This window comes from Danio rerio, chromosome 8, assembly GCF_049306965.1.
Source record: "Danio rerio strain Tuebingen ecotype United States chromosome 8, GRCz12tu, whole genome shotgun sequence".
Taxonomy (NCBI): Eukaryota; Metazoa; Chordata; class Actinopteri; order Cypriniformes; family Danionidae; genus Danio; species Danio rerio.
In genome coordinates this window covers 36,565,662-36,586,624 of record NC_133183.1, presented here as the reverse complement: position 1 = coordinate 36,586,624, position 20,963 = coordinate 36,565,662, and the positions used below count along the sequence as shown (strand labels likewise).

General features: G+C 41.1%; 5 protein-coding genes across 15 annotated transcripts in view; 2 read left to right on the top strand and 3 right to left on the bottom strand.

Annotated features, from left to right (window-relative positions):
- Positions 1–1,075: 1,075 nt before the first annotated feature.
- Positions 1,076–4,485, bottom strand: zgc:77614. Of its 2 annotated transcripts, XM_073909261.1 has the most exons (7): positions 3,939–4,485; positions 3,649–3,745; positions 3,470–3,545; positions 3,235–3,323; positions 3,098–3,158; positions 2,856–2,995; positions 1,076–2,760 (listed from the first exon to the last, which is right to left on the bottom strand). In XM_073909261.1, exons 1-7 carry the CDS (start codon positions 4,096–4,098, stop codon positions 2,586–2,588), a joined length of 798 nt encoding a protein of 265 aa, XP_073765362.1. In that variant the 5' UTR covers positions 4,099–4,485; the 3' UTR covers positions 1,076–2,585. The 2 variants fall into 2 exon arrangements, with proteins under 2 accessions (XP_073765362.1, NP_957188.1); NM_200894.3 differs by lacking the exon at positions 3,098–3,158 and having other exon boundaries at positions 2,497–2,760; positions 3,939–4,284.
- A 1,295-nt stretch (positions 4,486–5,780) lies between these two features.
- Positions 5,781–9,304, bottom strand: LOC100006889 (E3 ubiquitin-protein ligase RBBP6-like). 2 transcript variants are annotated; one of them, XM_073908996.1, is made up of 7 exons: positions 8,646–9,304; positions 8,356–8,452; positions 8,177–8,252; positions 7,942–8,030; positions 7,805–7,865; positions 7,563–7,702; positions 5,781–7,467 (listed from the first exon to the last, which is right to left on the bottom strand). In XM_073908996.1, the coding sequence occupies exons 1-7, from the start codon at positions 8,803–8,805 to the stop codon at positions 7,293–7,295; spliced, it is 798 nt and encodes a 265-aa protein (XP_073765097.1). In that variant the 5' UTR covers positions 8,806–9,304; the 3' UTR covers positions 5,781–7,292. The 2 variants fall into 2 exon arrangements, with proteins under 2 accessions (XP_073765097.1, NP_001296570.1); NM_001309641.1 differs by lacking the exon at positions 7,805–7,865 and having other exon boundaries at positions 7,204–7,467; positions 8,646–9,019.
- Positions 9,305–10,711: 1,407 nt separating this feature from the next.
- On the bottom strand, positions 10,712–13,936 carry LOC573060 (E3 ubiquitin-protein ligase RBBP6-like). Of its 2 annotated transcripts, XM_073909775.1 has the most exons (7): positions 13,353–13,936; positions 13,063–13,159; positions 12,884–12,959; positions 12,649–12,737; positions 12,512–12,572; positions 12,270–12,409; positions 10,712–12,174 (listed from the first exon to the last, which is right to left on the bottom strand). In XM_073909775.1, exons 1-7 carry the CDS (start codon positions 13,510–13,512, stop codon positions 12,000–12,002), a joined length of 798 nt encoding a protein of 265 aa, XP_073765876.1. In that variant the 5' UTR covers positions 13,513–13,936; the 3' UTR covers positions 10,712–11,999. The 2 variants fall into 2 exon arrangements, with proteins under 2 accessions (XP_073765876.1, NP_001296568.1); NM_001309639.1 differs by lacking the exon at positions 12,512–12,572 and having other exon boundaries at positions 11,911–12,174; positions 13,353–13,738.
- A 742-nt stretch (positions 13,937–14,678) lies between these two features.
- Positions 14,679–17,975, top strand: LOC141375666 (uncharacterized). Its single transcript, XM_073910489.1, has 2 exons — positions 14,679–16,467; positions 16,584–17,975. The coding sequence occupies exon 1, from the start codon at positions 15,334–15,336 to the stop codon at positions 16,270–16,272; it is 939 nt and encodes a 312-aa protein (XP_073766590.1). The 5' UTR covers positions 14,679–15,333; the 3' UTR covers positions 16,273–16,467; positions 16,584–17,975.
- A 2,699-nt stretch (positions 17,976–20,674) lies between these two features.
- gapvd1 (GTPase activating protein and VPS9 domains 1) overlaps positions 20,675–20,963 on the top strand; it is an 88,699-nt gene continuing 88,410 nt past the window's right edge. For 7 of the 8 annotated variants that reach the window (XM_009304096.5, XM_068222925.2, XM_009304095.5 and 4 more), the window contains exon 1: positions 20,675–20,840. The gene's annotated coding sequence lies outside the window, so the exon portion shown is untranslated. The remainder of the gene's footprint in view (positions 20,841–20,963) is intronic. The other variant, NM_001002420.2, reaches the window with a different exon arrangement.

Below are 20,963 nucleotides of genomic sequence, written 5' to 3'. Positions count from 1 at the left end.
GAAATTTCCTTAGCACATGGTTTACTTGATGCGTTTGAAATTTTCAATGTAAATCCACTCGTACTTGCATTTGATCTTTATTATGCCTTAAAATCAAAACTATACTAAAGGTGTCTTATCCAAATGCAGATTTTCATTCAAAACGTTATGACAGAACCATATTACTTTACAGTGGCCCATGGATATATATATATATATATATGTGTGTGTGTGTGTGTGTGTGTGTTGCTTGTTTCTTATTTACCCATGCAGTGACTTTTAGGCATAAATACTATGTAGGCTTGCTAAAGGGTTGCATGAGAAATGTCATCATCGTGAGAGCTTGACTTTTTTTTTGTCGCTGCCTTTAGTTGTGGTGAAATGAGATGCATCATGTCGTTTATCTGTTTGTGCAGTCTGTACCTTCATTTCTGAATCGTGTGGCATCGTACTTGAAGCCAAGTCATTTAGCCCAAGGCATAGTTGTCTTAGAATGAGTAGTTTGCTGATCAAATTCCACATTTTGATGAGGCAAAACACATCTTGGATGTTTTAATTACTATTTTAGGTGAAAAACAAAACAATGAGATTTGTGTAAAATCTAAAGTTAACCAAGTCCAGCCCGCCATCTTGTCCTGCCTCTCAGTTCTCTTAAGCCTTGGGCCGGCTCTGTGAAGTGGCCTCTTTTGGGCTCATCATTGAAGACCGGACGAGCTGCAACATTTCGTTCTGCCAGGTTCTGGGAGTCGATGAGCATGTCATCGGTCTAGACTATGGTCAACTTGTGAAGTTACTCATACACCTCCGCTCATGGCATATTACCATTAAAATGAAACTTTTCCAGCAGAATATGACGCTCTAAAAAAAAAAAACTCCATCGGCACTGGTAACTATGAAAAACACGACTGAGCACTAATGGTACACTCAACAATTTACACTGACATTTGAAGGATCACCTGACATTAAAGACTGACGTAAGAACGCTGGAGGAACATCAAATTTTAACACGGAAGAGTTTTTTTTTGTCTCTCTCAAATTAAAGCAATATTTCTTAATCTTGTTGTTTTTTTTTTTTTGTTTTTTTTTTTTTACTGTACAGTTGCCCCAGGTGTTTATCAGGTGTGATGCCTGCTCATCTGACCTTTGACCTCGGCACTCAACTGCTGCCAGTTTTCTTTCAATGCCATGAGATTTCTGAATTCTACATGCAGGAACCGATGCATTCCTTTTTTTTTCCTTTTTTTTTTTAAAACAAAACAGGTATGGCAGACACGGCCAAACATTGAAACTTTGGAGGGCATTGAGGGGAAAAAAAAGCACAATATCATCAAGGGGAATAAAAGGTTTGATCAAAGCGTGCGTTTACACACGTTCATTTAAATATGGACAAAACCAACATTGGGTTATTTTTGTTATTAGATTTAAAATGCACGGACCCTATTTGACCCAGTGTTCATATATACATATGTTTTTATGAATGAATATTTTTGCATATAAAAGATAATAAAAGACTGACTAGACAGATTAGATAGTTTAATAGACAGATTGACACGTGTAGTCATTCGTTCCTGTGTATTTGATGACTAGCTTCCAGCAGTATCTGGCTGCAGACTTGCATGCAATCTGAGACACAAAGCACTCAGCGGAGCTAGTGAGGTCACTGTGAGAGGCGGGGTTAGGGGTGCACACTCACTGACAGCCTAGATTTAGCCTGGTTTTAACCAAGCCGTCTATTAGACTTTTAACCCTTATGTATTGTTCATATTGTTCAAGTGGCTGTTTTTGCCCCCAATGACCTCCATTATAACTAAACTTGTTTTAATTGCAAAGCCATGACACCAGATAGTAACTCATTCTTTATTGTTGGTGGTTTCCCTGTTGGGATGAGATAAAATGAGTCATTTTTACTTTTGATGGTCAGTTGGCACCTTTAAACACCCCAAAAAAATGCTTGCTGGGATGGTACCAAGAGGCTGTGCTCACTTCTGGACAGAGGGGGTGTAGACTTGCAGCTAGTGCCGATAAGAGGTGCAGACGCTGAGGCTGTTCTGTATGCGAGTGTTGAGGTTTTGAAACATCAGCTGACAACGTGTAGGTAGAGAGTAGCAGGTTCTGGGAGTAGATGAGCTTGTCACCGGTGTAGACTTTGACCGACTTGTGAAGTTACTCACAAGACCTCCGCTTATGGGACATTACCATTCAAATGAAACGTTTCCAGCAGAATATGACGCTTTAAAAAACTCCATCGGCACTGGTAACTATGAAAAACACGACTGAGCACTAATAGTGTACTCAACACTTTACACTGACATTTGAAGGATCACCTGACATTAAAGACTGAAGTAAGAACGCTGAAAAAAACCCATCAGATTTTAGCCCAGAAGAGTTTCTCTTTTCCTAAATTAAAGCAAAACTTCATGATATTGTGTTTATGAATTCATTCGTGTGTGTGTGTGTGTGTGTGTGTGTGTGTGTGTGTGTTGCACTGCTGGAGTGAAGGTTAACCAGTCCACACAGTTCATGCGGCTATAATCTTTATTATCTTTTATTAATAAACTATGTACAATATTTACACGTCGGCTCCAGGTCTCTTGGATGAAGGTCTCTCAGCGACGTGGTCTCTTCTGGTCGCCGCGCGTCTCTGGTGAAGATGGGGAGCGGGACCGTTTCCCTCCGGCGTCCCGGACCGAAGATGCCGCACCTGCTGAGGACGAGGAGGGCAAAGGCTCGGTCTGGCAGGAGAAGGACGGCCTCTTTCTCTTCTCAGCAGCATAGGCCTCACTGAACAGATCGAGCGCAAACACACACAAGCAGACATCATGTGAGATTTGGACAAACACTAGAACATGCGGCTATGCCAAGTACAGTTTACTCACGCGTCTATGATGGGAATGACGTATCTGCCGCTGCCGTCTATCATGACTCCCTTTCGGTCTGGGTCGTCCACCTCCAACAGGAAGCTGCGGGGAATCCCTGTGCTCTTCCGGATGCGCTTGTGCGGCGCGGAGCGGCTGCCCTGTGAATTGAGGAGTGACAGTCAAACTCTGAGCAAACAATCTGACTGATGAGGACAAGAGCTCAAGTTCACAGCAACCGTGAGCTTGGAAAACCCAGTTACCACATTAGTGGGGCAGTGCCTAATGTGGTGTCCCGGGATCCCAAGCAGCCTCATGGCCTCACTAGTGAACATCAGAACCATGAGAATCAGCTCAGACATCTCTCACAAAGCAAACCTGTCAGTGTCTGAACGCTCACCTGCTGGAGTAGTAGCACAGGCTGGACTGGTACATCACCGCTTTCAGCTTGTCCTCCTCTGACGCCTTTGCCTCAGCCAGATTCTCAGTCTGTTTCACAGGCATTTGCACATTTGAATCTTTTTCACCCTCAACCCTTCAAACAATCTCAAATCTCCCTAAGAAGCTGAGTGCGTGTGCGTATATTGTGTGCTTTACATTGCGTTTTGCTATTGTGCTATTCATTTGTTCAATACCTTCAACAACTGCTCCAGTGAGAGGAGTGAAGGATCAGCTCTAGGTGAAGGTTCACGCCAGCGTCCAGCTTGATGTCTGCAAAACAAAGGAGCTTGTGTGACTAAAACACCAGGGACAGACCAGGAGTCTTCATATAACATCTAACAGAGGACGCGTGTGCTCATTTCACAGCACTCACCCAACAAATCTTCTGTTTGAGGACTTCAGTCCCGCCGCAGGGATCCGTCTGATGATGACCGACGTGTTTTTAGGGATGAGAGCATCATCTGTGTATTCTGACAGCAAAATAAAATCAGAATCAGCACATAATTATGGAGCACGGTATACTTTGAGAGCCATTAGCCTTTTAAAACAGCCAAAACATCCCTACATGTCAGCATCAGCACCACCTTACAGCTTCCAGAAGTGTCTGATATAACGCATCTAATGTTAGCGTAGAACAGTTGAAGTGTCTTTTCCTCGACTCACCTTCATCAGTCTGGGCGTTGCTGATCTTCAGCTGGCAGAACTTCAGCCTCTTGCTCCTCATGATCTGCCGCTTCAGCTCCCCCGCGCTGATGTTGAGGCCTTCAAACTGGAGCGAGTCGTAGGTGAGTCGACTCTGGAACCTGTAGTGAACACAAGACATACTGAACACAAACACAAAGCACAGCGTAATAAAAAGGGTCAAACCTGAGTGATGGGAACAGCAGGCGATCAATCGACGTATCCAACGATCAATAATATCGATAATCTGGAGAAATTGTCACGGAGGACGCAGAGATCAGATGCCAATCGACACAGCGAGATTCAAACAACACCCACAGGACGGTTGTCATGGATGCTGATGATGAACACGTGACGCATGCGCTGTACAACTTCCGGCAATATTATCATTATTAATATTAATTTTATTGATAGTAGTAGTAAAATCATTGCGATAAGTATAATAAAATAAACAGCAGAACAGTTGGCCATCTCTGAATAATACACAGCGACGTTTCCCTGCACGAACGATTCAGGCCTTCGCCAAGAAGACTCGGGTGAGTCGATGATTCAGGGATTGATTCAACTGTCCGTTCATCCTATTGGCTTCTTTGGCTGAATGAATCGTTCAATGCTTTACTCAAATAAAGCGGCCTCTTGCTGCCACCTATTGGGGGTTTGCTTTTTTGTTTTCAAAAGTACTTTGACACTTTTTTAAAGGCACCTTTAAGTTCAATTTTGCACAAAAGCTCGTCTCTGTGCGTTCCAAATGGTTTGAAATTTCCTTAGCACATGGTTTTCTTGATGCGTTTGAAATTTTCAATGTAAATCCACTCGTACTTGCATTTGATCTTTATTATGCCTTAAAATCAAAACTATACTAAAGGTGTCTTATCCAAATGCAGATTTTCATTCAAAACGTTATGACAGAACCATATTACTTTACAGTGGCCCATGGATATATATATATATATATATGTGTGTGTGTGTGTGTGTGTTGCTTGTTTCTTATTTACCCATGCAGTGACTTTTAGGCATAAATACTATGTAGACTTGCTAAAGGGTTGCATGAGAAATGTCATCATCGTGAGAGCTTGACTTTTTTTTTGTCGCTGCCTTTAGTTGTGGTGAAATGAGATGCATCATGTCGTTTATCTGTTTGTGCAGTCTGTACCTTCATTTCTGAATCGTGTGGCATCGTACTTGAAGCCAAGTCATTTAGCCCAAGGCATAGTTGTCTTAGAATGAGTAGTTTGCTGATCAAATTCCACATTTTGATGAGGCAAAACACATCTTGGATGTTTTAATTACTATTTTAGGTGAAAAACAAAACAATGAGATTTGTGTAAAATCTAAAGTTAACCAAGTCCAGCCCGCCATCTTGTCCTGCCTCTCAGTTCTCTTAAGCCTTGGGCCGGCTCTGTGAAGTGGCCTCTTTTGGGCTCATCATTGAAGACCGGACGAGCTGCAACATTTCGTTCTGCCAGGTTCTGGGAGTCGATGAGCATGTCATCGGTCTAGACTATGGTCAACTTGTGAAGTTACTCATACACCTCCGCTCATGGCATATTACCATTAAAATGAAACTTTTCCAGCAGAATATGACGCTCTAAAAAAAAAAAACTCCATCGGCACTGGTAACTATGAAAAACACGACTGAGCACTAATGGTACACTCAACAATTTACACTGACATTTGAAGGATCACCTGACATTAAAGACTGACGTAAGAACGCTGGAGGAACATCAAATTTTAACACGGAAGAGTTTTTTTTGTCTCTCTCAAATTAAAGCAATATTTCTTAATCTTGTTGTTTTTTTTTTTTTGTTTTTTTTTTTTACTGTACAGTTGCCCCAGGTGTTTATCAGGTGTGATGCCTGCTCATCTGACCTTTGACCTCGGCACTCAACTGCTGCCAGTTTTCTTTCAATGCCATGAGATTTCTGAATTCTACATGCAGGAACCGATGCATTCCTTTTTTTTCCTTTTTTTTTTTAAAACAAAACAGGTATGGCAGACACGGCCAAACATTGAAACTTTGGAGGGCATTGAGGGGAAAAAAAAGCACAATATCATCAAGGGGAATAAAAGGTTTGATCAAAGCGTGCGTTTACACACGTTCATTTAAATATGGACAAAACCAACATTGGGTTATTTTTGTTATTAGATTTAAAATGCACGGACCCTATTTGACCCAGTGTTCATATATACATATGTTTTTATGAATGAATATTTTTGCATATAAAAGATAATAAAAGACTGACTAGACAGATTAGATAGTTTAATAGACAGATTGACACGTGTAGTCATTCGTTCCTGTGTATTTGATGACTAGCTTCCAGCAGTATCTGGCTGCAGACTTGCATGCAATCTGAGACACAAAGCACTCAGCGGAGCTAGTGAGGTCACTGTGAGAGGCGGGGTTAGGGGTGCACACTCACTGACAGCCTAGATTTAGCCTGGTTTTAACCAAGCCGTCTATTAGACTTTTAACCCTTATGTATTGTTCATATTGTTCAAGTGGCTGTTTTTGCCCCCAATGACCTCCATTATAACTAAACTTGTTTTAATTGCAAAGCCATGACACCAGATAGTAACTCATTCTTTATTGTTGGTGGTTTCCCTGTTGGGATGAGATAAAATGAGTCATTTTTACTTTTGATGGTCAGTTGGCACCTTTAAACACCCCAAAAAAATGCTTGCTGGGATGGTACCAAGAGGCTGTGCTCACTTCTGGACAGAGGGGGTGTAGACTTGCAGCTAGTGCCGATAAGAGGTGCAGACGCTGAGGCTGTTCTGTATGCGAGTGTTGAGGTTTTGAAACATCAGCTGACAACGTGTAGGTAGAGAGTAGCAGGTTCTGGGAGTAGATGAGCTTGTCACCGGTGTAGACTTTGACCGACTTGTGAAGTTACTCACAAGACCTCCGCTTATGGGACATTACCATTCAAATGAAACGTTTCCAGCAGAATATGACGCTTTAAAAAACTCCATCGGCACTGGTAACTATGAAAAACACGACTGAGCACTAGTAGTGTACTCAACACTTTACACTGACATTTGAAGGATCACCTGACATTAAAGACTGAAGTAAGAACGCTGAAAAAAACCCATCAGATTTTAGCAAAGGAAGAGTTTCTCTTTTCCTAAATTAAAGCAAAACTTCATGATATTGTGTTTATGAATTCATTCGTGTGTGTGTGTGTGTGTGTGTGTGTGTGTGTGTGTGTGTTGCACTGCTGGAGTGAAGGTTAACCAGTCCACACAGTTCATGCGGCTATAATCTTTATTATCTTTTATTAATAAACTATGTACAATATTTACACGTCGGCTCCAGGTCTCTTGGATGAAGGTCTCTCAGCGACGTGGTCTCTTCTGGTCGCCGCGCGTCTCTGGTGAAGATGGGGAGCGGGACCGTTTCCCTCCGGCGTCCCGGACCGAAGATGCCGCACCTGCTGAGGACGAGGAGGGCAAAGGCTCGGTCTGGCAGGAGAAGGACGGCCTCTTTCTCTTCTCAGCAGCATAGGCCTCACTGAACAGATCGAGCGCAAACACACACAAGCAGACATCATGTGAGATTTGGACAAACACTAGAACATGCGGCTATGCCAAGTACAGTTTACTCACGCGTCTATGATGGGAATGACGTATCTGCCGCTGCCGTCTATCATGACTCCCTTTCGGTCTGGGTCGTCCACCTCCAACAGGAAGCTGCGGGGAATCCCTGTGCTCTTCCGGATGCGCTTGTGCGGCGCGGAGCGGCTGCCCTGTGAATTGAGGAGTGACAGTCAAACTCTGAGCAAACAATCTGACTGATGAGGACAAGAGCTCAAGTTCACAGCAACCGTGAGCTTGGAAAACCCAGTTACCACATTAGTGGGGCAGTGCCTAATGTGGTGTCCCGGGATCCCAAGCAGCCTCATGGCCTCACTAGTGAACATCAGAACCATGAGAATCAGCTCAGACATCTCTCACAAAGCAAACCTGTCAGTGTCTGAACGCTCACCTGCTGGAGTAGTAGCACAGGCTGGACTGGTACATCACCGCTTTCAGCTTGTCCTCCTCTGACGCCTTTGCCTCAGCCAGATTCTCAGTCTGTTTCACAGGCATTTGCACATTTGAATCTTTTTCACCCTCAACCCTTCAAACAATCTCAAATCTCCCTAAGAAGCTGAGTGCGTGTGCGTATATTGTGTGCTTTACATTGCGTTTTGCTATTGTGCTATTCATTTGTTCAATACCTTCAACAACTGCTCCAGTGAGAGGAGTGAAGGATCAGCTCTAGGTGAAGGTTCACGCCAGCGTCCAGCTTGATGTCTGCAAAACAAAGGAGCTTGTGTGACTAAAACACCAGGGACAGACCAGGAGTCTTCATATAACATCTAACAGAGGACGCGTGTGCTCATTTCACAGCACTCACCCAACAAATCTTCTGTTTGAGGACTTCAGTCCCGCCGCAGGGATCCGTCTGATGATGACCGACGTGTTTTTAGGGATGAGAGCATCATCTGTGTATTCTGACAGCAAAATAAAATCAGAATCAGCACATAATTATGGAGCACGGTATACTTTGAGAGCCATTAGCCTTTTAAAACAGCCAAAACATCCCTACATGTCAGCATCAGCACCACCTTACAGCTTCCAGAAGTGTCTGATATAACGCATCTAATGTTAGCGTAGAACAGTTGAAGTGTCTTTTCCTCAACTCACCTTCATCAGTCTGGGCGTTGCTGATCTTCAGCTGGCAGAACTTCAGCCTCTTGCTCCTCATGATCTGCCGCTTCAGCTCCCCCGCGCTGATGTTGAGGCCTTCAAACTGGAGCGAGTCGTAGGTGAGTCGACTCTGGAACCTGTAGTGAACACAAGACATACTGAACACAAACACAAAGCACAGCGTAATAAAAAGGGTCAAACCTGAGTGATGGGAACAGCAGGCGATCAATCGACGTATCCAACGATCAATAATATCGATAATCTGGAAAAATTGTCACGGAGGACGCAGAGATCAGATGCCAATCGACACAGCGAGATTCAAACAACACCCACAGGACGGTTGTCATGGATGCTGATGATGAACACGTGACGCATGCGCTGTACAACTTCCGGCAATATTATCATTATTAATATTAATTTTATTGATAGTAGTAGTAAAATCATTGCGATAAGTATAATAAAATAAACAGCAGAACAGTTGGCCATCTCTGAATAATACACAGCGACGTTTCCCTGCACGAACGATTCAGGCCTTCGCCAAGAAGACTCGGGTGAGTCGATGATTCAGGGATTGATTCAACTGTCCGTTCATCCTATTGGCTTCTTTGGCTGAATGAATCGTTCAATGCTTTACTCAAATAAAGCGGCCTCTTGCTGCCACCTATTGGGGGTTTGCTTTTTTGTTTTCAAAAGTACTTTGACACTTTTTTAAAGGCACCTTTAAGTTCAATTTTGCACAAAAGCTCGTCTCTGTGCGTTCCAAATGGTTTGAAATTTCCTTAGCACATGGTTTACTTGATGCGTTTGAAATTTTCAATGTAAATCCACTCGTACTTGCATTTGATCTTTATTATGCCTTAAAATCAAAACTATACTAAAGGTGTCTTATCCAAATGCAGATTTTCATTCAAAACGTTATGACAGAACCATATTACTTTACAGTGGCCCATGGATATATATATATATATATGTGTGTGTGTGTGTGTGTGTTGCTTGTTTCTTATTTACCCATGCAGTGACTTTTAGGCATAAATACTATGTAGACTTGCTAAAGGGTTGCATGAGAAATGTCATCATCGTGAGAGCTTGACTTTTTTTTTGTCGCTGCCTTTAGTTGTGGTGAAATGAGATGCATCATGTCGTTTATCTGTTTGTGCAGTCTGTACCTTCATTTCTGAATCGTGTGGCATCGTACTTGAAGCCAAGTCATTTAGCCCAAGGCATAGTTGTCTTAGAATGAGTAGTTTGCTGATCAAATTCCACATTTTGATGAGGCAAAACACATCTTGGATGTTTTAATTACTATTTTAGGTGAAAAACAAAACAATGAGATTTGTGTAAAATCTAAAGTTAACCAAGTCCAGCCCGCCATCTTGTCCTGCCTCTCAGTTCTCTTAAGCCTTGGGCCGGCTCTGTGAAGTGGCCTCTTTTGGGCTCATCATTGAAGACCGGACGAGCTGCAACATTTCGTTCTGCCAGGTTCTGGGAGTCGATGAGCATGTCATCGGTCTAGACTATGGTCAACTTGTGAAGTTACTCATACACCTCCGCTCATGGCATATTACCATTAAAATGAAACTTTTCCAGCAGAATATGACGCTCTAAAAAAAAAAAACTCCATCGGCACTGGTAACTATGAAAAACACGACTGAGCACTAATGGTACACTCAACAATTTACACTGACATTTGAAGGATCACCTGACATTAAAGACTGACGTAAGAACGCTGGAGGAACATCAAATTTTAACACGGAAGAGTTTTTTTTGTCTCTCTCAAATTAAAGCAATATTTCTTAATCTTGTTGTTTTTTTTTTTTTGTTTTTTTTTTTTACTGTACAGTTGCCCCAGGTGTTTATCAGGTGTGATGCCTGCTCATCTGACCTTTGACCTCGGCACTCAACTGCTGCCAGTTTTCTTTCAATGCCATGAGATTTCTGAATTCTACATGCAGGAACCGATGCATTCCTTTTTTTTCCTTTTTTTTTTTAAAACAAAACAGGTATGGCAGACACGGCCAAACATTGAAACTTTGGAGGGCATTGAGGGGAAAAAAAAGCACAATATCATCAAGGGGAATAAAAGGTTTGATCAAAGCGTGCGTTTACACACGTTCATTTAAATATGGACAAAACCAACATTGGGTTATTTTTGTTATTAGATTTAAAATGCACGGACCCTATTTGACCCAGTGTTCATATATACATATGTTTTTATGAATGAATATTTTTGCATATAAAAGATAATAAAAGACTGACTAGACAGATTAGATAGTTTAATAGACAGATTGACACGTGTAGTCATTCGTTCCTGTGTATTTGATGACTAGCTTCCAGCAGTATCTGGCTGCAGACTTGCATGCAATCTGAGACACAAAGCACTCAGCGGAGCTAGTGAGGTCACTGTGAGAGGCGGGGTTAGGGGTGCACACTCACTGACAGCCTAGATTTAGCCTGGTTTTAACCAAGCCGTCTATTAGACTTTTAACCCTTATGTATTGTTCATATTGTTCAAGTGGCTGTTTTTGCCCCCAATGACCTCCATTATAACTAAACTTGTTTTAATTGCAAAGCCATGACACCAGATAGTAACTCATTCTTTATTGTTGGTGGTTTCCCTGTTGGGATGAGATAAAATGAGTCATTTTTACTTTTGATGGTCAGTTGGCACCTTTAAACACCCCAAAAAAATGCTTGCTGGGATGGTACCAAGAGGCTGTGCTCACTTCTGGACAGAGGGGGTGTAGACTTGCAGCTAGTGCCGATAAGAGGTGCAGACGCTGAGGCTGTTCTGTATGCGAGTGTTGAGGTTTTGAAACATCAGCTGACAACGTGTAGGTAGAGAGTAGCAGGTTCTGGGAGTAGATGAGCTTGTCACCGGTGTAGACTTTGACCGACTTGTGAAGTTACTCACAAGACCTCCGCTTATGGGACATTACCATTCAAATGAAACGTTTCCAGCAGAATATGACGCTTTAAAAAACTCCATCGGCACTGGTAACTATGAAAAACACGACTGAGCACTAGTAGTGTACTCAACACTTTACACTGACATTTGAAGGATCACCTGACATTAAAGACTGAAGTAAGAACGCTGAAAAAAACCCATCAGATTTTAGCAAAGGAAGAGTTTCTCTTTTCCTAAATTAAAGCAAAACTTCATGATATTGTGTTTATGAATTCATTCGTGTGTGTGTGTGTGTGTGTGTGTGTGTGTGTGTGTGTGTGTTGCACTGCTGGAGTGAAGGTTAACCAGTCCACACAGTTCATGCGGCTATAATCTTTATTATCTTTTATTAATAAACTATGTACAATATTTACACGTCGGCTCCAGGTCTCTTGGATGAAGGTCTCTCAGCGACGTGGTCTCTTCTGGTCGCCGCGCGTCTCTGGTGAAGATGGGGAGCGGGACCGTTTCCCTCCGGCGTCCCGGACCGAAGATGCCGCACCTGCTGAGGACGAGGAGGGCAAAGGCTCGGTCTGGCAGGAGAAGGACGGCCTCTTTCTCTTCTCAGCAGCATAGGCCTCACTGAACAGATCGAGCGCAAACACACACAAGCAGACATCATGTGAGATTTGGACAAACACTAGAACATGCGGCTATGCCAAGTACAGTTTACTCACGCGTCTATGATGGGAATGACGTATCTGCCGCTGCCGTCTATCATGACTCCCTTTCGGTCTGGGTCGTCCACCTCCAACAGGAAGCTGCGGGGAATCCCTGTGCTCTTCCGGATGCGCTTGTGCGGCGCGGAGCGGCTGCCCTGTGAATTGAGGAGTGACAGTCAAACTCTGAGCAAACAATCTGACTGATGAGGACAAGAGCTCAAGTTCACAGCAACCGTGAGCTTGGAAAACCCAGTTACCACATTAGTGGGGCAGTGCCTAATGTGGTGTCCCGGGATCCCAAGCAGCCTCATGGCCTCACTAGTGAACATCAGAACCATGAGAATCAGCTCAGACATCTCTCACAAAGCAAACCTGTCAGTGTCTGAACGCTCACCTGCTGGAGTAGTAGCACAGGCTGGACTGGTACATCACCGCTTTCAGCTTGTCCTCCTCTGACGCCTTTGCCTCAGCCAGATTCTCAGTCTGTTTCACAGGCATTTGCACATTTGAATCTTTTTCACCCTCAACCCTTCAAACAATCTCAAATCTCCCTAAGAAGCTGAGTGCGTGTGCGTATATTGTGTGCTTTACATTGCGTTTTGCTATTGTGCTATTCATTTGTTCAATACCTTCAACAACTGCTCCAGTGAGAGGAGTGAAGGATCAGCTCTAGGTGAAGGTTCACGCCAGCGTCCAGCTTGATGTCTGCAAAACAAAGGAGCTTGTGTGACTAAAACACCAGGGACAGACCAGGAGTCTTCATATAACATCTAACAGAGGACGCGTGTGCTCATTTCACAGCACTCACCCAACAAATCTTCTGTTTGAGGACTTCAGTCCCGCCGCAGGGATCCGTCTGATGATGACCGACGTGTTTTTAGGGATGAGAGCATCATCTGTGTATTCTGACAGCAAAATAAAATCAGAATCAGCACATAATTATGGAGCACGGTATACTTTGAGAGCCATTAGCCTTTTAAAACAGCCAAAACATCCCTACATGTCAGCATCAGCACCACCTTACAGCTTCCAGAAGTGTCTGATATAACGCATCTAATGTTAGCGTAGAACAGTTGAAGTGTCTTTTCCTCAACTCACCTTCATCAGTCTGGGCGTTGCTGATCTTCAGCTGGCAGAACTTCAGCCTCTTGCTCCTCATGATCTGCCGCTTCAGCTCCCCCGCGCTGATGTTGAGGCCTTCAAACTGGAGCGAGTCGTAGGTGAGTCGACTCTGGAACCTGTAGTGAACACAAGACATACTGAACACAAACACAAAGCACAGCGTAATAAAAAGGGTCAAACCTGAGTGATGGGAACAGCAGGCGATCAATCGACGTATCCAACGATCAATAATATCGATAATCTGGAAAAATTGTCACGGAGGACGCAGAGATCAGATGCCAATCGACACAGCGAGATTCAAACAACACCCACAGGACGGTTGTCATGGATGCTGATGATGAACACGTGACGCATGCGCTGTACAACTTCCGGCAATATTATCATTATTAATATTAATTTTATTGATAGTAAAATAAATAAAATAAACAGCAGAACAGTTGGCCATCTCTGAATAATACACAGCGACGTTTCCCTACACGAACGATTCAGGCCTTCGCCAAGAAGACTCGGGTGAGTCGATGATTCAGGGATTGATTCAACTGTCCGTTCATCCTATTGGCTTCTTTGGCTGAATGAACTGCTCAAAGCTTCACTCAAATAAAGCGGCCTCTTACTGCCACCTATTGGCGGTTTTTAGATGTACTTTATCAGATTCGAATTAGTTTGCCACAAAAGTTAATCTCTGTTAAAAATTGTTTAAAACTCTCTAAGCTCATGATTTCCTTAATTTATTTATAATTGTAAATAAATCTTAATCATACCTACCTTAAAATCAACATAGCCTAATATTAAGACTTATCCAAACCTAAAGTTTAGTTCACAGCTTTATTATTTTATATAGGACAATATACTTAGATAGCCCATTGATATTTATTTATTTATATATTTATTTATTTATTTATTTATTTATTTATTTATTTAATATCCAGTGACTTTTAGGCATGAATAAATAAAATTTTTTTTTTGGTCAACACTCCGACCGAGTTTATGTTTTTAACCTTATCTGAGATCATTTTTATCTGTAGAAATGAAATGTAAAATGCAGACAGTGAGGCACTGTTTGTCTATTTGAGTCAGTGAGCCTCCATTAGACACACTAGATGATCTGTGCGTTTGATCGGTGTATACAATGTGAATGTCTCTGTAATCGTGGTTTACAGTGAGTTTAAACCAGTTTAGAAGTGTGTGATATGTATTGGCTCTGATAATCAAAAACACATTTTAAAAGTCCAAAAGCTTCTCTGCCTGATGAACCCTATACTTTTTTTAGTTTTGTTAGGATATTTTTTTGGTCCTGATGAGGAAAACAGCACATAAATCCAGAGAATGAAGTATTTTGAAAATGTCATAATGCAGAGTGTTTTCTGTGAGGGCTGGGTTTAAAGGTTTGGCGTAGGGTTGTTTGTATAAGAAATAAGGGCAGTACTTTTTAAAATGCTACAAGTTTGTACTAAAATGGTTCTGAGAGTGCAATTCAAGATTCAAGTATTACATCAGGATTTGCAGAACAGAATTGCAGCAAAGGATCACCATGTTACTGTGAATCAGTCTGTTGCAACTGTAGTGTGAAACTCTGGTGTACATCATGTATTCCCAGAAGTCCAAACCTACAGAGAGCAGGTGTTTGAGCTCACTCATACAATAGACCTGACAGTATCTGAACTCTAAATGAGCATATATGTGAGCGTTTAGGGAGAAGGTGTTGCTGCACATGAGGTATGCTGCCCCAGAGAGCCACGAGTGACTGTCTGAAGCCGATTCTGATTGGACGCCTGCATTTCACCAGGGAAATACAGCACTGTTGGTCTCTCTTAGCTCGATGTGATCTCAACATAAGTCATAAGAGAGATTAGAGTGCTGGAAGAAACAACAACGAGCTGATAAAGCATGAGAACAGGCCTAAAGAGATTGTAAAACAAGCATGAGGAGAGAAGAGAAGTAAGGAGAGCCGAGCATCATGAATGAGCAGACAACAGAAAACCCAGCCATCTTGAAGAAGTGGTTGCAAAAGACGAGAAGCAGAGACGACAAGGAGAAGGAGGAGATTAACATGCAAGTTGAAGCTGAGGAACAAGAAATTGAAGAGAAAAATGAAGAAGCCGCACGGAAAGAAAAGCAAGCAAGGGTCCATTCGGTCTTCTCTTTAGTAAGGAGTCAGATCAGGACACAAGCTGGTTTAGATGGTCAACGTGTGGGCATAATGGATGTTGTAAAGCAAATCACCAAGGAACTGGAGAAGAACAAGAAGGAACAAGATGAATCTACACCAGCGGTTGAAATCAGCGCACCTGAGCAGAACACAGAAGCTCGGACGGCTGAGAAGGACAATAATGAAGAGCAAATGACAGAAAGTGAAGATAGCAAGAAGGAAAAGGGAGAAGATTTATGCGTAGTCTTACTAGAGGAGATATTATTGAACTTAGAGTCATTAAGGTTAGAATTACGAGAGGAACTCGCTCAGCTTCGCCATGAGACGCAAAGCTACACAGACCAAGCGCTCTGCGGCCTAGAGACTCGCTTAACTAACTCACTGAGAATACAAGCATTGGCTCGCACAACTACACTTCCAAGAAACCACGTGGCTGAACCTATGGAGACCAAAAAACAAAGACCTCCCAGCATGCCTCCTCTGGGGACATCTAGGAGACGAGTGCTCAACCGCACAATGACCACTATCACCCCTAAATCTTGCCTACCTCTGTCTCTGGGGCCCCGCTCCAATTCAGAGCCGCTGGGGGCCTGGAGAAATGAGACGAGCGCCAACAACAGCCCTCCGAGGAGAGAAGAGGTGGCAAGTCATCCTCCTCTTGGGCCACTGCCTCCTGCTATTCCTCATGCACAGAAGGGCAAGAAGAATTTGCGAAGCAGGAATCGCATCGGTAAGCCTACAAGCTAGAGAGGTCTGCCATTCAAATATACACAGCTGACAGCTGGAAAAGGTTACTGAAGTAGCTGACAGGCAGATTTTTATGAAAGAAATCAGTAGCAAAATTTGAGAGCTTGCAAATCTGAATGTGAGAAATTGTCACGTTGATACACTGTCAGAAATAAAGGAACATGAGCTGTCACTGGGGTTATACCTTTTCAAGAGGTACACATTTGTACTTAAAGGGTCCATATTGGTACCTCAAAAGTATTTTAAGAGGAACACTTTTGTACTTTTTGGTACTAATATGTACCCCTGAGGTATTAATATGGACCTTTTAGGTACAAATTTGTACCTTTTGAAAAGGTTTCACCCCAGTGAGTTATTTCTGAGAGTTTATATGTATTTGTAAGTGAATATTTGAAATCTGTTTATTTTTATGTTTTATGATATTTAACAAAAAACAAAAACAAAACTGAAACAAATATTTATTTTGCATTGTTCATTGGTCAAGCTTCGGCTAATAGCATGAATTACGCCTGTGTGCAGTGGTTGAGAAAACTCAACGTGTTGCTACTTACATGCAAATAGAAAAAGTCAGCAGCAAATTAAGAAAGCATCTTCATCGGTTTGACAGCACACTTGAATTAAGAAACATGCTGCAAATCTTCAGAACATGTGCACATTTTGATCTTAAAAAAAAACAACAACAAAAAAGCTGACTGTACACTCTCAGGAAAAAAGATACAGGAGCTGTTACGTGGGGCAGTGCCTTTTCAAAAGATATTTGTACCCAAAGAGTCCACAGAGGTACCCCAAAAGTGCACATTAGTGCTCAAAAGTTCCTTTGAGGCACCATTATGGACCCTTCAGTTACAAATATGTACCTTTTAAAAAAAGGTACTGCCCCATTGACAGCTCCTGTACCTTTTTTTCTGAGAGTGTACCCAGATAGCAAAAAAATCTGGCCCATGTTGGCATCAAGCTGGCACAGCAGGTTATCGCCCGGCACTGGCGTACAGTATGTAGGCCAAACATGACTCAGCTTTGGCAGAGGTGGTACCCTCTTTAGGGTGGCACATTGGGTCAGATTATATAGTATTTGGCCCAGACGTTAAAGATTTATATGTGGGCTATGTAACTTTGGCCTATTTTGACCCACTTTTAAAATACAGTTTAAATAGTTTTTGAGTAAAGTAAAAATTCTACCAACCGGGTCGTTTCGAGAAAAAGTGCAGCCATAAAGTGAAATGCTTCATTGGTTTATCAAGTTCATTGCAGTCATGAGACACAAGCATATTTGGCCCAGTTCAGGCCTAGTTATTTGTTATTAACTTGGCTGAGACTTGGCCCAGATATGGTCCATGTTCAGCCCTTGTATGGAAGCCAGACTTGGTCCAATCTAGGCATGCGCCGGTATAAGATATTGATAGTATGATAATAACCTTGGATAAAAATATCACGGTTTCACAGTTTTGTGGTATTGTGATTACTGCTCTATATTCTTTTTAAAAGTCTGGGTAAAAAACAAAAACCTTTTTCTCTTTTAAACACAATATATATTTTTTAAAGAAACATTTATAATATTTTTGAAAAGTAAACATGTCAGGCTAAATCGTTCAAATGAATTATTGACTTCTGCTGTCTTTCTTTAGTTTCAAAAACACAGATTTGTTTTTACAATTTAAAACGGCATCTTTGGATATATTTTCTGCTGAAGATACTGTTATCCTAAAAAACAAACAAAAAAAAGTAAATAAAAAATCGTACACGTGCCTTGGAACGGTATTGCAGAAAATGTGGCGATTTTAAAACCTTGACTTTTCCAAACCTCGGTATACCTTGAAAACAGTTATCGTCCCATACCTAGTCCAATCATGTACCGTAATTCACTGCTGCATGTGGACAAAGCAAAAGCTGATTGTGTGGGCCAGAGCTGGGGCCACAATTGCTTGTGATTTTCTTTATGTGAATGCCATTTGATAAATTTATAACCATTATGCTGCAACTTTGAATTCAAGAAGCATGAGTGTTGGTTGATTTCTGTGTGTGCAAATCAAAAGATTCAGCTTTTAACATAAAAGCTGTGTGTGTAAATTTCAACTTATATATACAATATGCAAATATTGATATGACAAATCTCATATTGAGATTTGCAAGCACTCGGCTTTTGCTACTGATTCAAATGACCATTTACCTACTTTTGATGTTCTTTGGATATAGAAAAATCCAGTGATTGAAATTGAATTTGCTGTATGACATTACATGGAATGTTACAGAATTTTGGATGAATTAATTAAAAGTTGCAGTATGCGTGTAATCTGTGGACCAGTGTCTGTAAACTGCAAAAATATAATAGGATTTTTTGTTTTTTATTTTTTTAATGTTGGAATGTATGTCCTGCTCAGACAATGACAATGTGTCAAATTAAAAATTTAAGATATATATTACTATTTCTATAGTACATTAATATTATACCAAGTAATAACAATAATGCTACTGCACGATGGCGCAGTGGGCAGCACGTTCGCCTTACAGCAAAAAGGTTGTTGGTTCGAGCCTCGACTGGGTCAGTTGGCATTTCTGTGTGGAGTTTGCGTGTTCTCCCCATGTTGTCCTGGGTTTTCTCCGGGTGCTCCGGTTTCCCCCATAGTCCAAAAAGACATGCGCTGCAGGTGAATTGGGTAGACTAAATTGTCCGTAGTATATATATGTGAATGAGCATGTATGGATGTTTCCCATTGATGGGTTGTGGCTAGAAAGGCATTCGCTGCATAAATCATATGCTGAATAAGTTGGTGATTCATTCCGCTGTGGTGACCCCAGATTAAAAAAGGGACTAAGCCGAAAAGAAAATGAATGAATGAATAATAATAATAGCAATATTAATAAATTATTTACAAATTCTATAATAAATGGGAATAACAAAATTTGGAGGAAAATAAAAGAAAATACACTTCATAGAACTCCTAAAGTTAAATGTATAAATTAAATTGTAATTGGAAAATTTTACATAAAAAATGTATTATAAAATTTTATGAAATGGACCCTATTTTCAGAATTGGTTATAGAGATCTCAAGATATACTGTATGAACATTCAATGCAAACAACTATGAACCGAGGAAGTGATTTGATTTGATCTCTTCTGTGTTATTCTTTGTTGTTTGTCCACTATAGAGACTAACAAGAAAAATCTTTGAACTGAGTATAGAAATGAGTATAAATAGCATGTTTAAAGCTGAGTACTAAAGTACAGTGACAAACTATGGAGGATGAAGAACAAAATCACTTAAACTCCTTCAATATTTTTATAATTTTATTACTATTGTGTAATTTATTATATTAACCACATTGATTTTTGTAATCGAACTTAGTAAAATCTTTTCCAGCATGTTAAACAGTAAGACGTGTTCTGTATTACACTTTTTAAAACTGTGATCAGTAAAATTGTTACAATGTTTGTTTAGGCTTATATAAAGATTGTATTTTACAAAATGTCTCTTAATTTAGAATTCATAATTGATTTTTAAAGTTTTGTTTTTATTTTGAAGATTATATTAATGTCTTTTAAAAGAATCAGTTAGATTTTTATTGTCTTTGTGCATATCATTAAAGACATGACATTATTATTATTCATGCACATAAATATAATGTATATGATCAGTAACAAATAAAAGAATGTAACAATTGGTTTGTGTTGGGTTTATTTCGCATACATTTTCAATAGAGCTTACAAAATTTTAATTGCTTATAAGGTTAAAAAAATCTGCACACACACACACACACACACACACACACACACACACACACACACACACACACACACACACACACACACACACACACACACACACACACACACACACACACACACACACACTCACACAGACTGAGAATGCCATAAAAGAGACTCCAAAATTAAGAACACGGCTCTAAAAACAAAATTAAAATAAATAAAACCAAGCATGTAAGAAAGTAAATTTAAGTGACCACTTCAAAGTTAGGTCAATTTATACACACACATACTGTATATTTTCTCAAAGGTCTGAAAACATGGGATATGCCAGATTTACCTACTGCCTAAAAGACAATATTTTTATTTAGAAGTTTAGATTTTTACATTCTCTTTGATTTTGATTCAGAGCCATATACAAGCATCTTTACATGAAGTGCACGTTTATGAGGAGTTTATAGGTATGACATGATGGTAGCGACACCTGCTGGTCAAAACAGTTCAATACAAAAATGCATGTATCATTTTCAAATCTCAAGTAAATGCCTAAATTCAAGCAATATGTAATCGTTGCAATTTTATGTAGAAAGAAAACAATGGTGAAAAAAAATATTGTAAACAAAAAAGGAAACGCACACGCCGCAGGTCTGCGCAGGTTTGAATTGCGCTTGCGCATGCGCGCGTCCCCGTTTGATGACAGCTGTGCGCTGTGGCTGTTGCTAAAGGGAGGAGAAAAATCTCACGACGGAGGGCTTTTTATCTCTTTCATTCGCAGCTTGGACATTCGGAGGACTACACTGTTAAGCCGAGCCGTTCCCGTCCTGACTGAATTTAATAATTCACACCCAGCCGTCAAATTAGTCGGTGAGTATGTAACGTTAGTTCGCTGGCTCGGGCTGGTTAATGTGACACTTTAGCGGACTGAGCGTTAGCTACTTGGCCTGCTTGTCTCGGTCATGTTGTCACCTTTTGTTTTCAAGCCTATTT

Excerpts from the sequence above, each read along its gene's own strand:
- LOC141375666 (XM_073910489.1), top strand. The coding sequence starts at position 15,334 with ATGAATGAGCAGACAACAGAAAACCCAGCCATCTTGAAGAAGTGGTTG.
- LOC100006889 (XM_073908996.1), bottom strand. The coding sequence starts at position 8,805 with ATGTCTTGTGTTCACTACAGGTTCCAGAGTCGACTCACCTACGACTCG. Across the intron at positions 7,866-7,941 it reads CTGTGCTACTACTCCAGCAG|TGAGGCCATGAGGCTGCTTG; the intron begins GTGAGCGTTCAG and ends GATGTTCACTAG. Across the intron at positions 7,703-7,804 it reads GGCACTGCCCCACTAATGTG|GGCAGCCGCTCCGCGCCGCA; the intron begins GTAACTGGGTTT and ends CTCAATTCACAG.
- LOC573060 (XM_073909775.1), bottom strand. The coding sequence starts at position 13,512 with ATGTCTTGTGTTCACTACAGGTTCCAGAGTCGACTCACCTACGACTCG. Across the intron at positions 12,410-12,511 it reads GGCACTGCCCCACTAATGTG|GGCAGCCGCTCCGCGCCGCA; the intron begins GTAACTGGGTTT and ends CTCAATTCACAG. Across the intron at positions 12,175-12,269 it reads GTCATTCCCATCATAGACGC|TGAGGCCTATGCTGCTGAGA; the intron begins GTGAGTAAACTG and ends CGATCTGTTCAG.
- zgc:77614 (XM_073909261.1), bottom strand. The coding sequence starts at position 4,098 with ATGTCTTGTGTTCACTACAGGTTCCAGAGTCGACTCACCTACGACTCG. Across the intron at positions 3,159-3,234 it reads CTGTGCTACTACTCCAGCAG|TGAGGCCATGAGGCTGCTTG; the intron begins GTGAGCGTTCAG and ends GATGTTCACTAG. Across the intron at positions 2,996-3,097 it reads GGCACTGCCCCACTAATGTG|GGCAGCCGCTCCGCGCCGCA; the intron begins GTAACTGGGTTT and ends CTCAATTCACAG.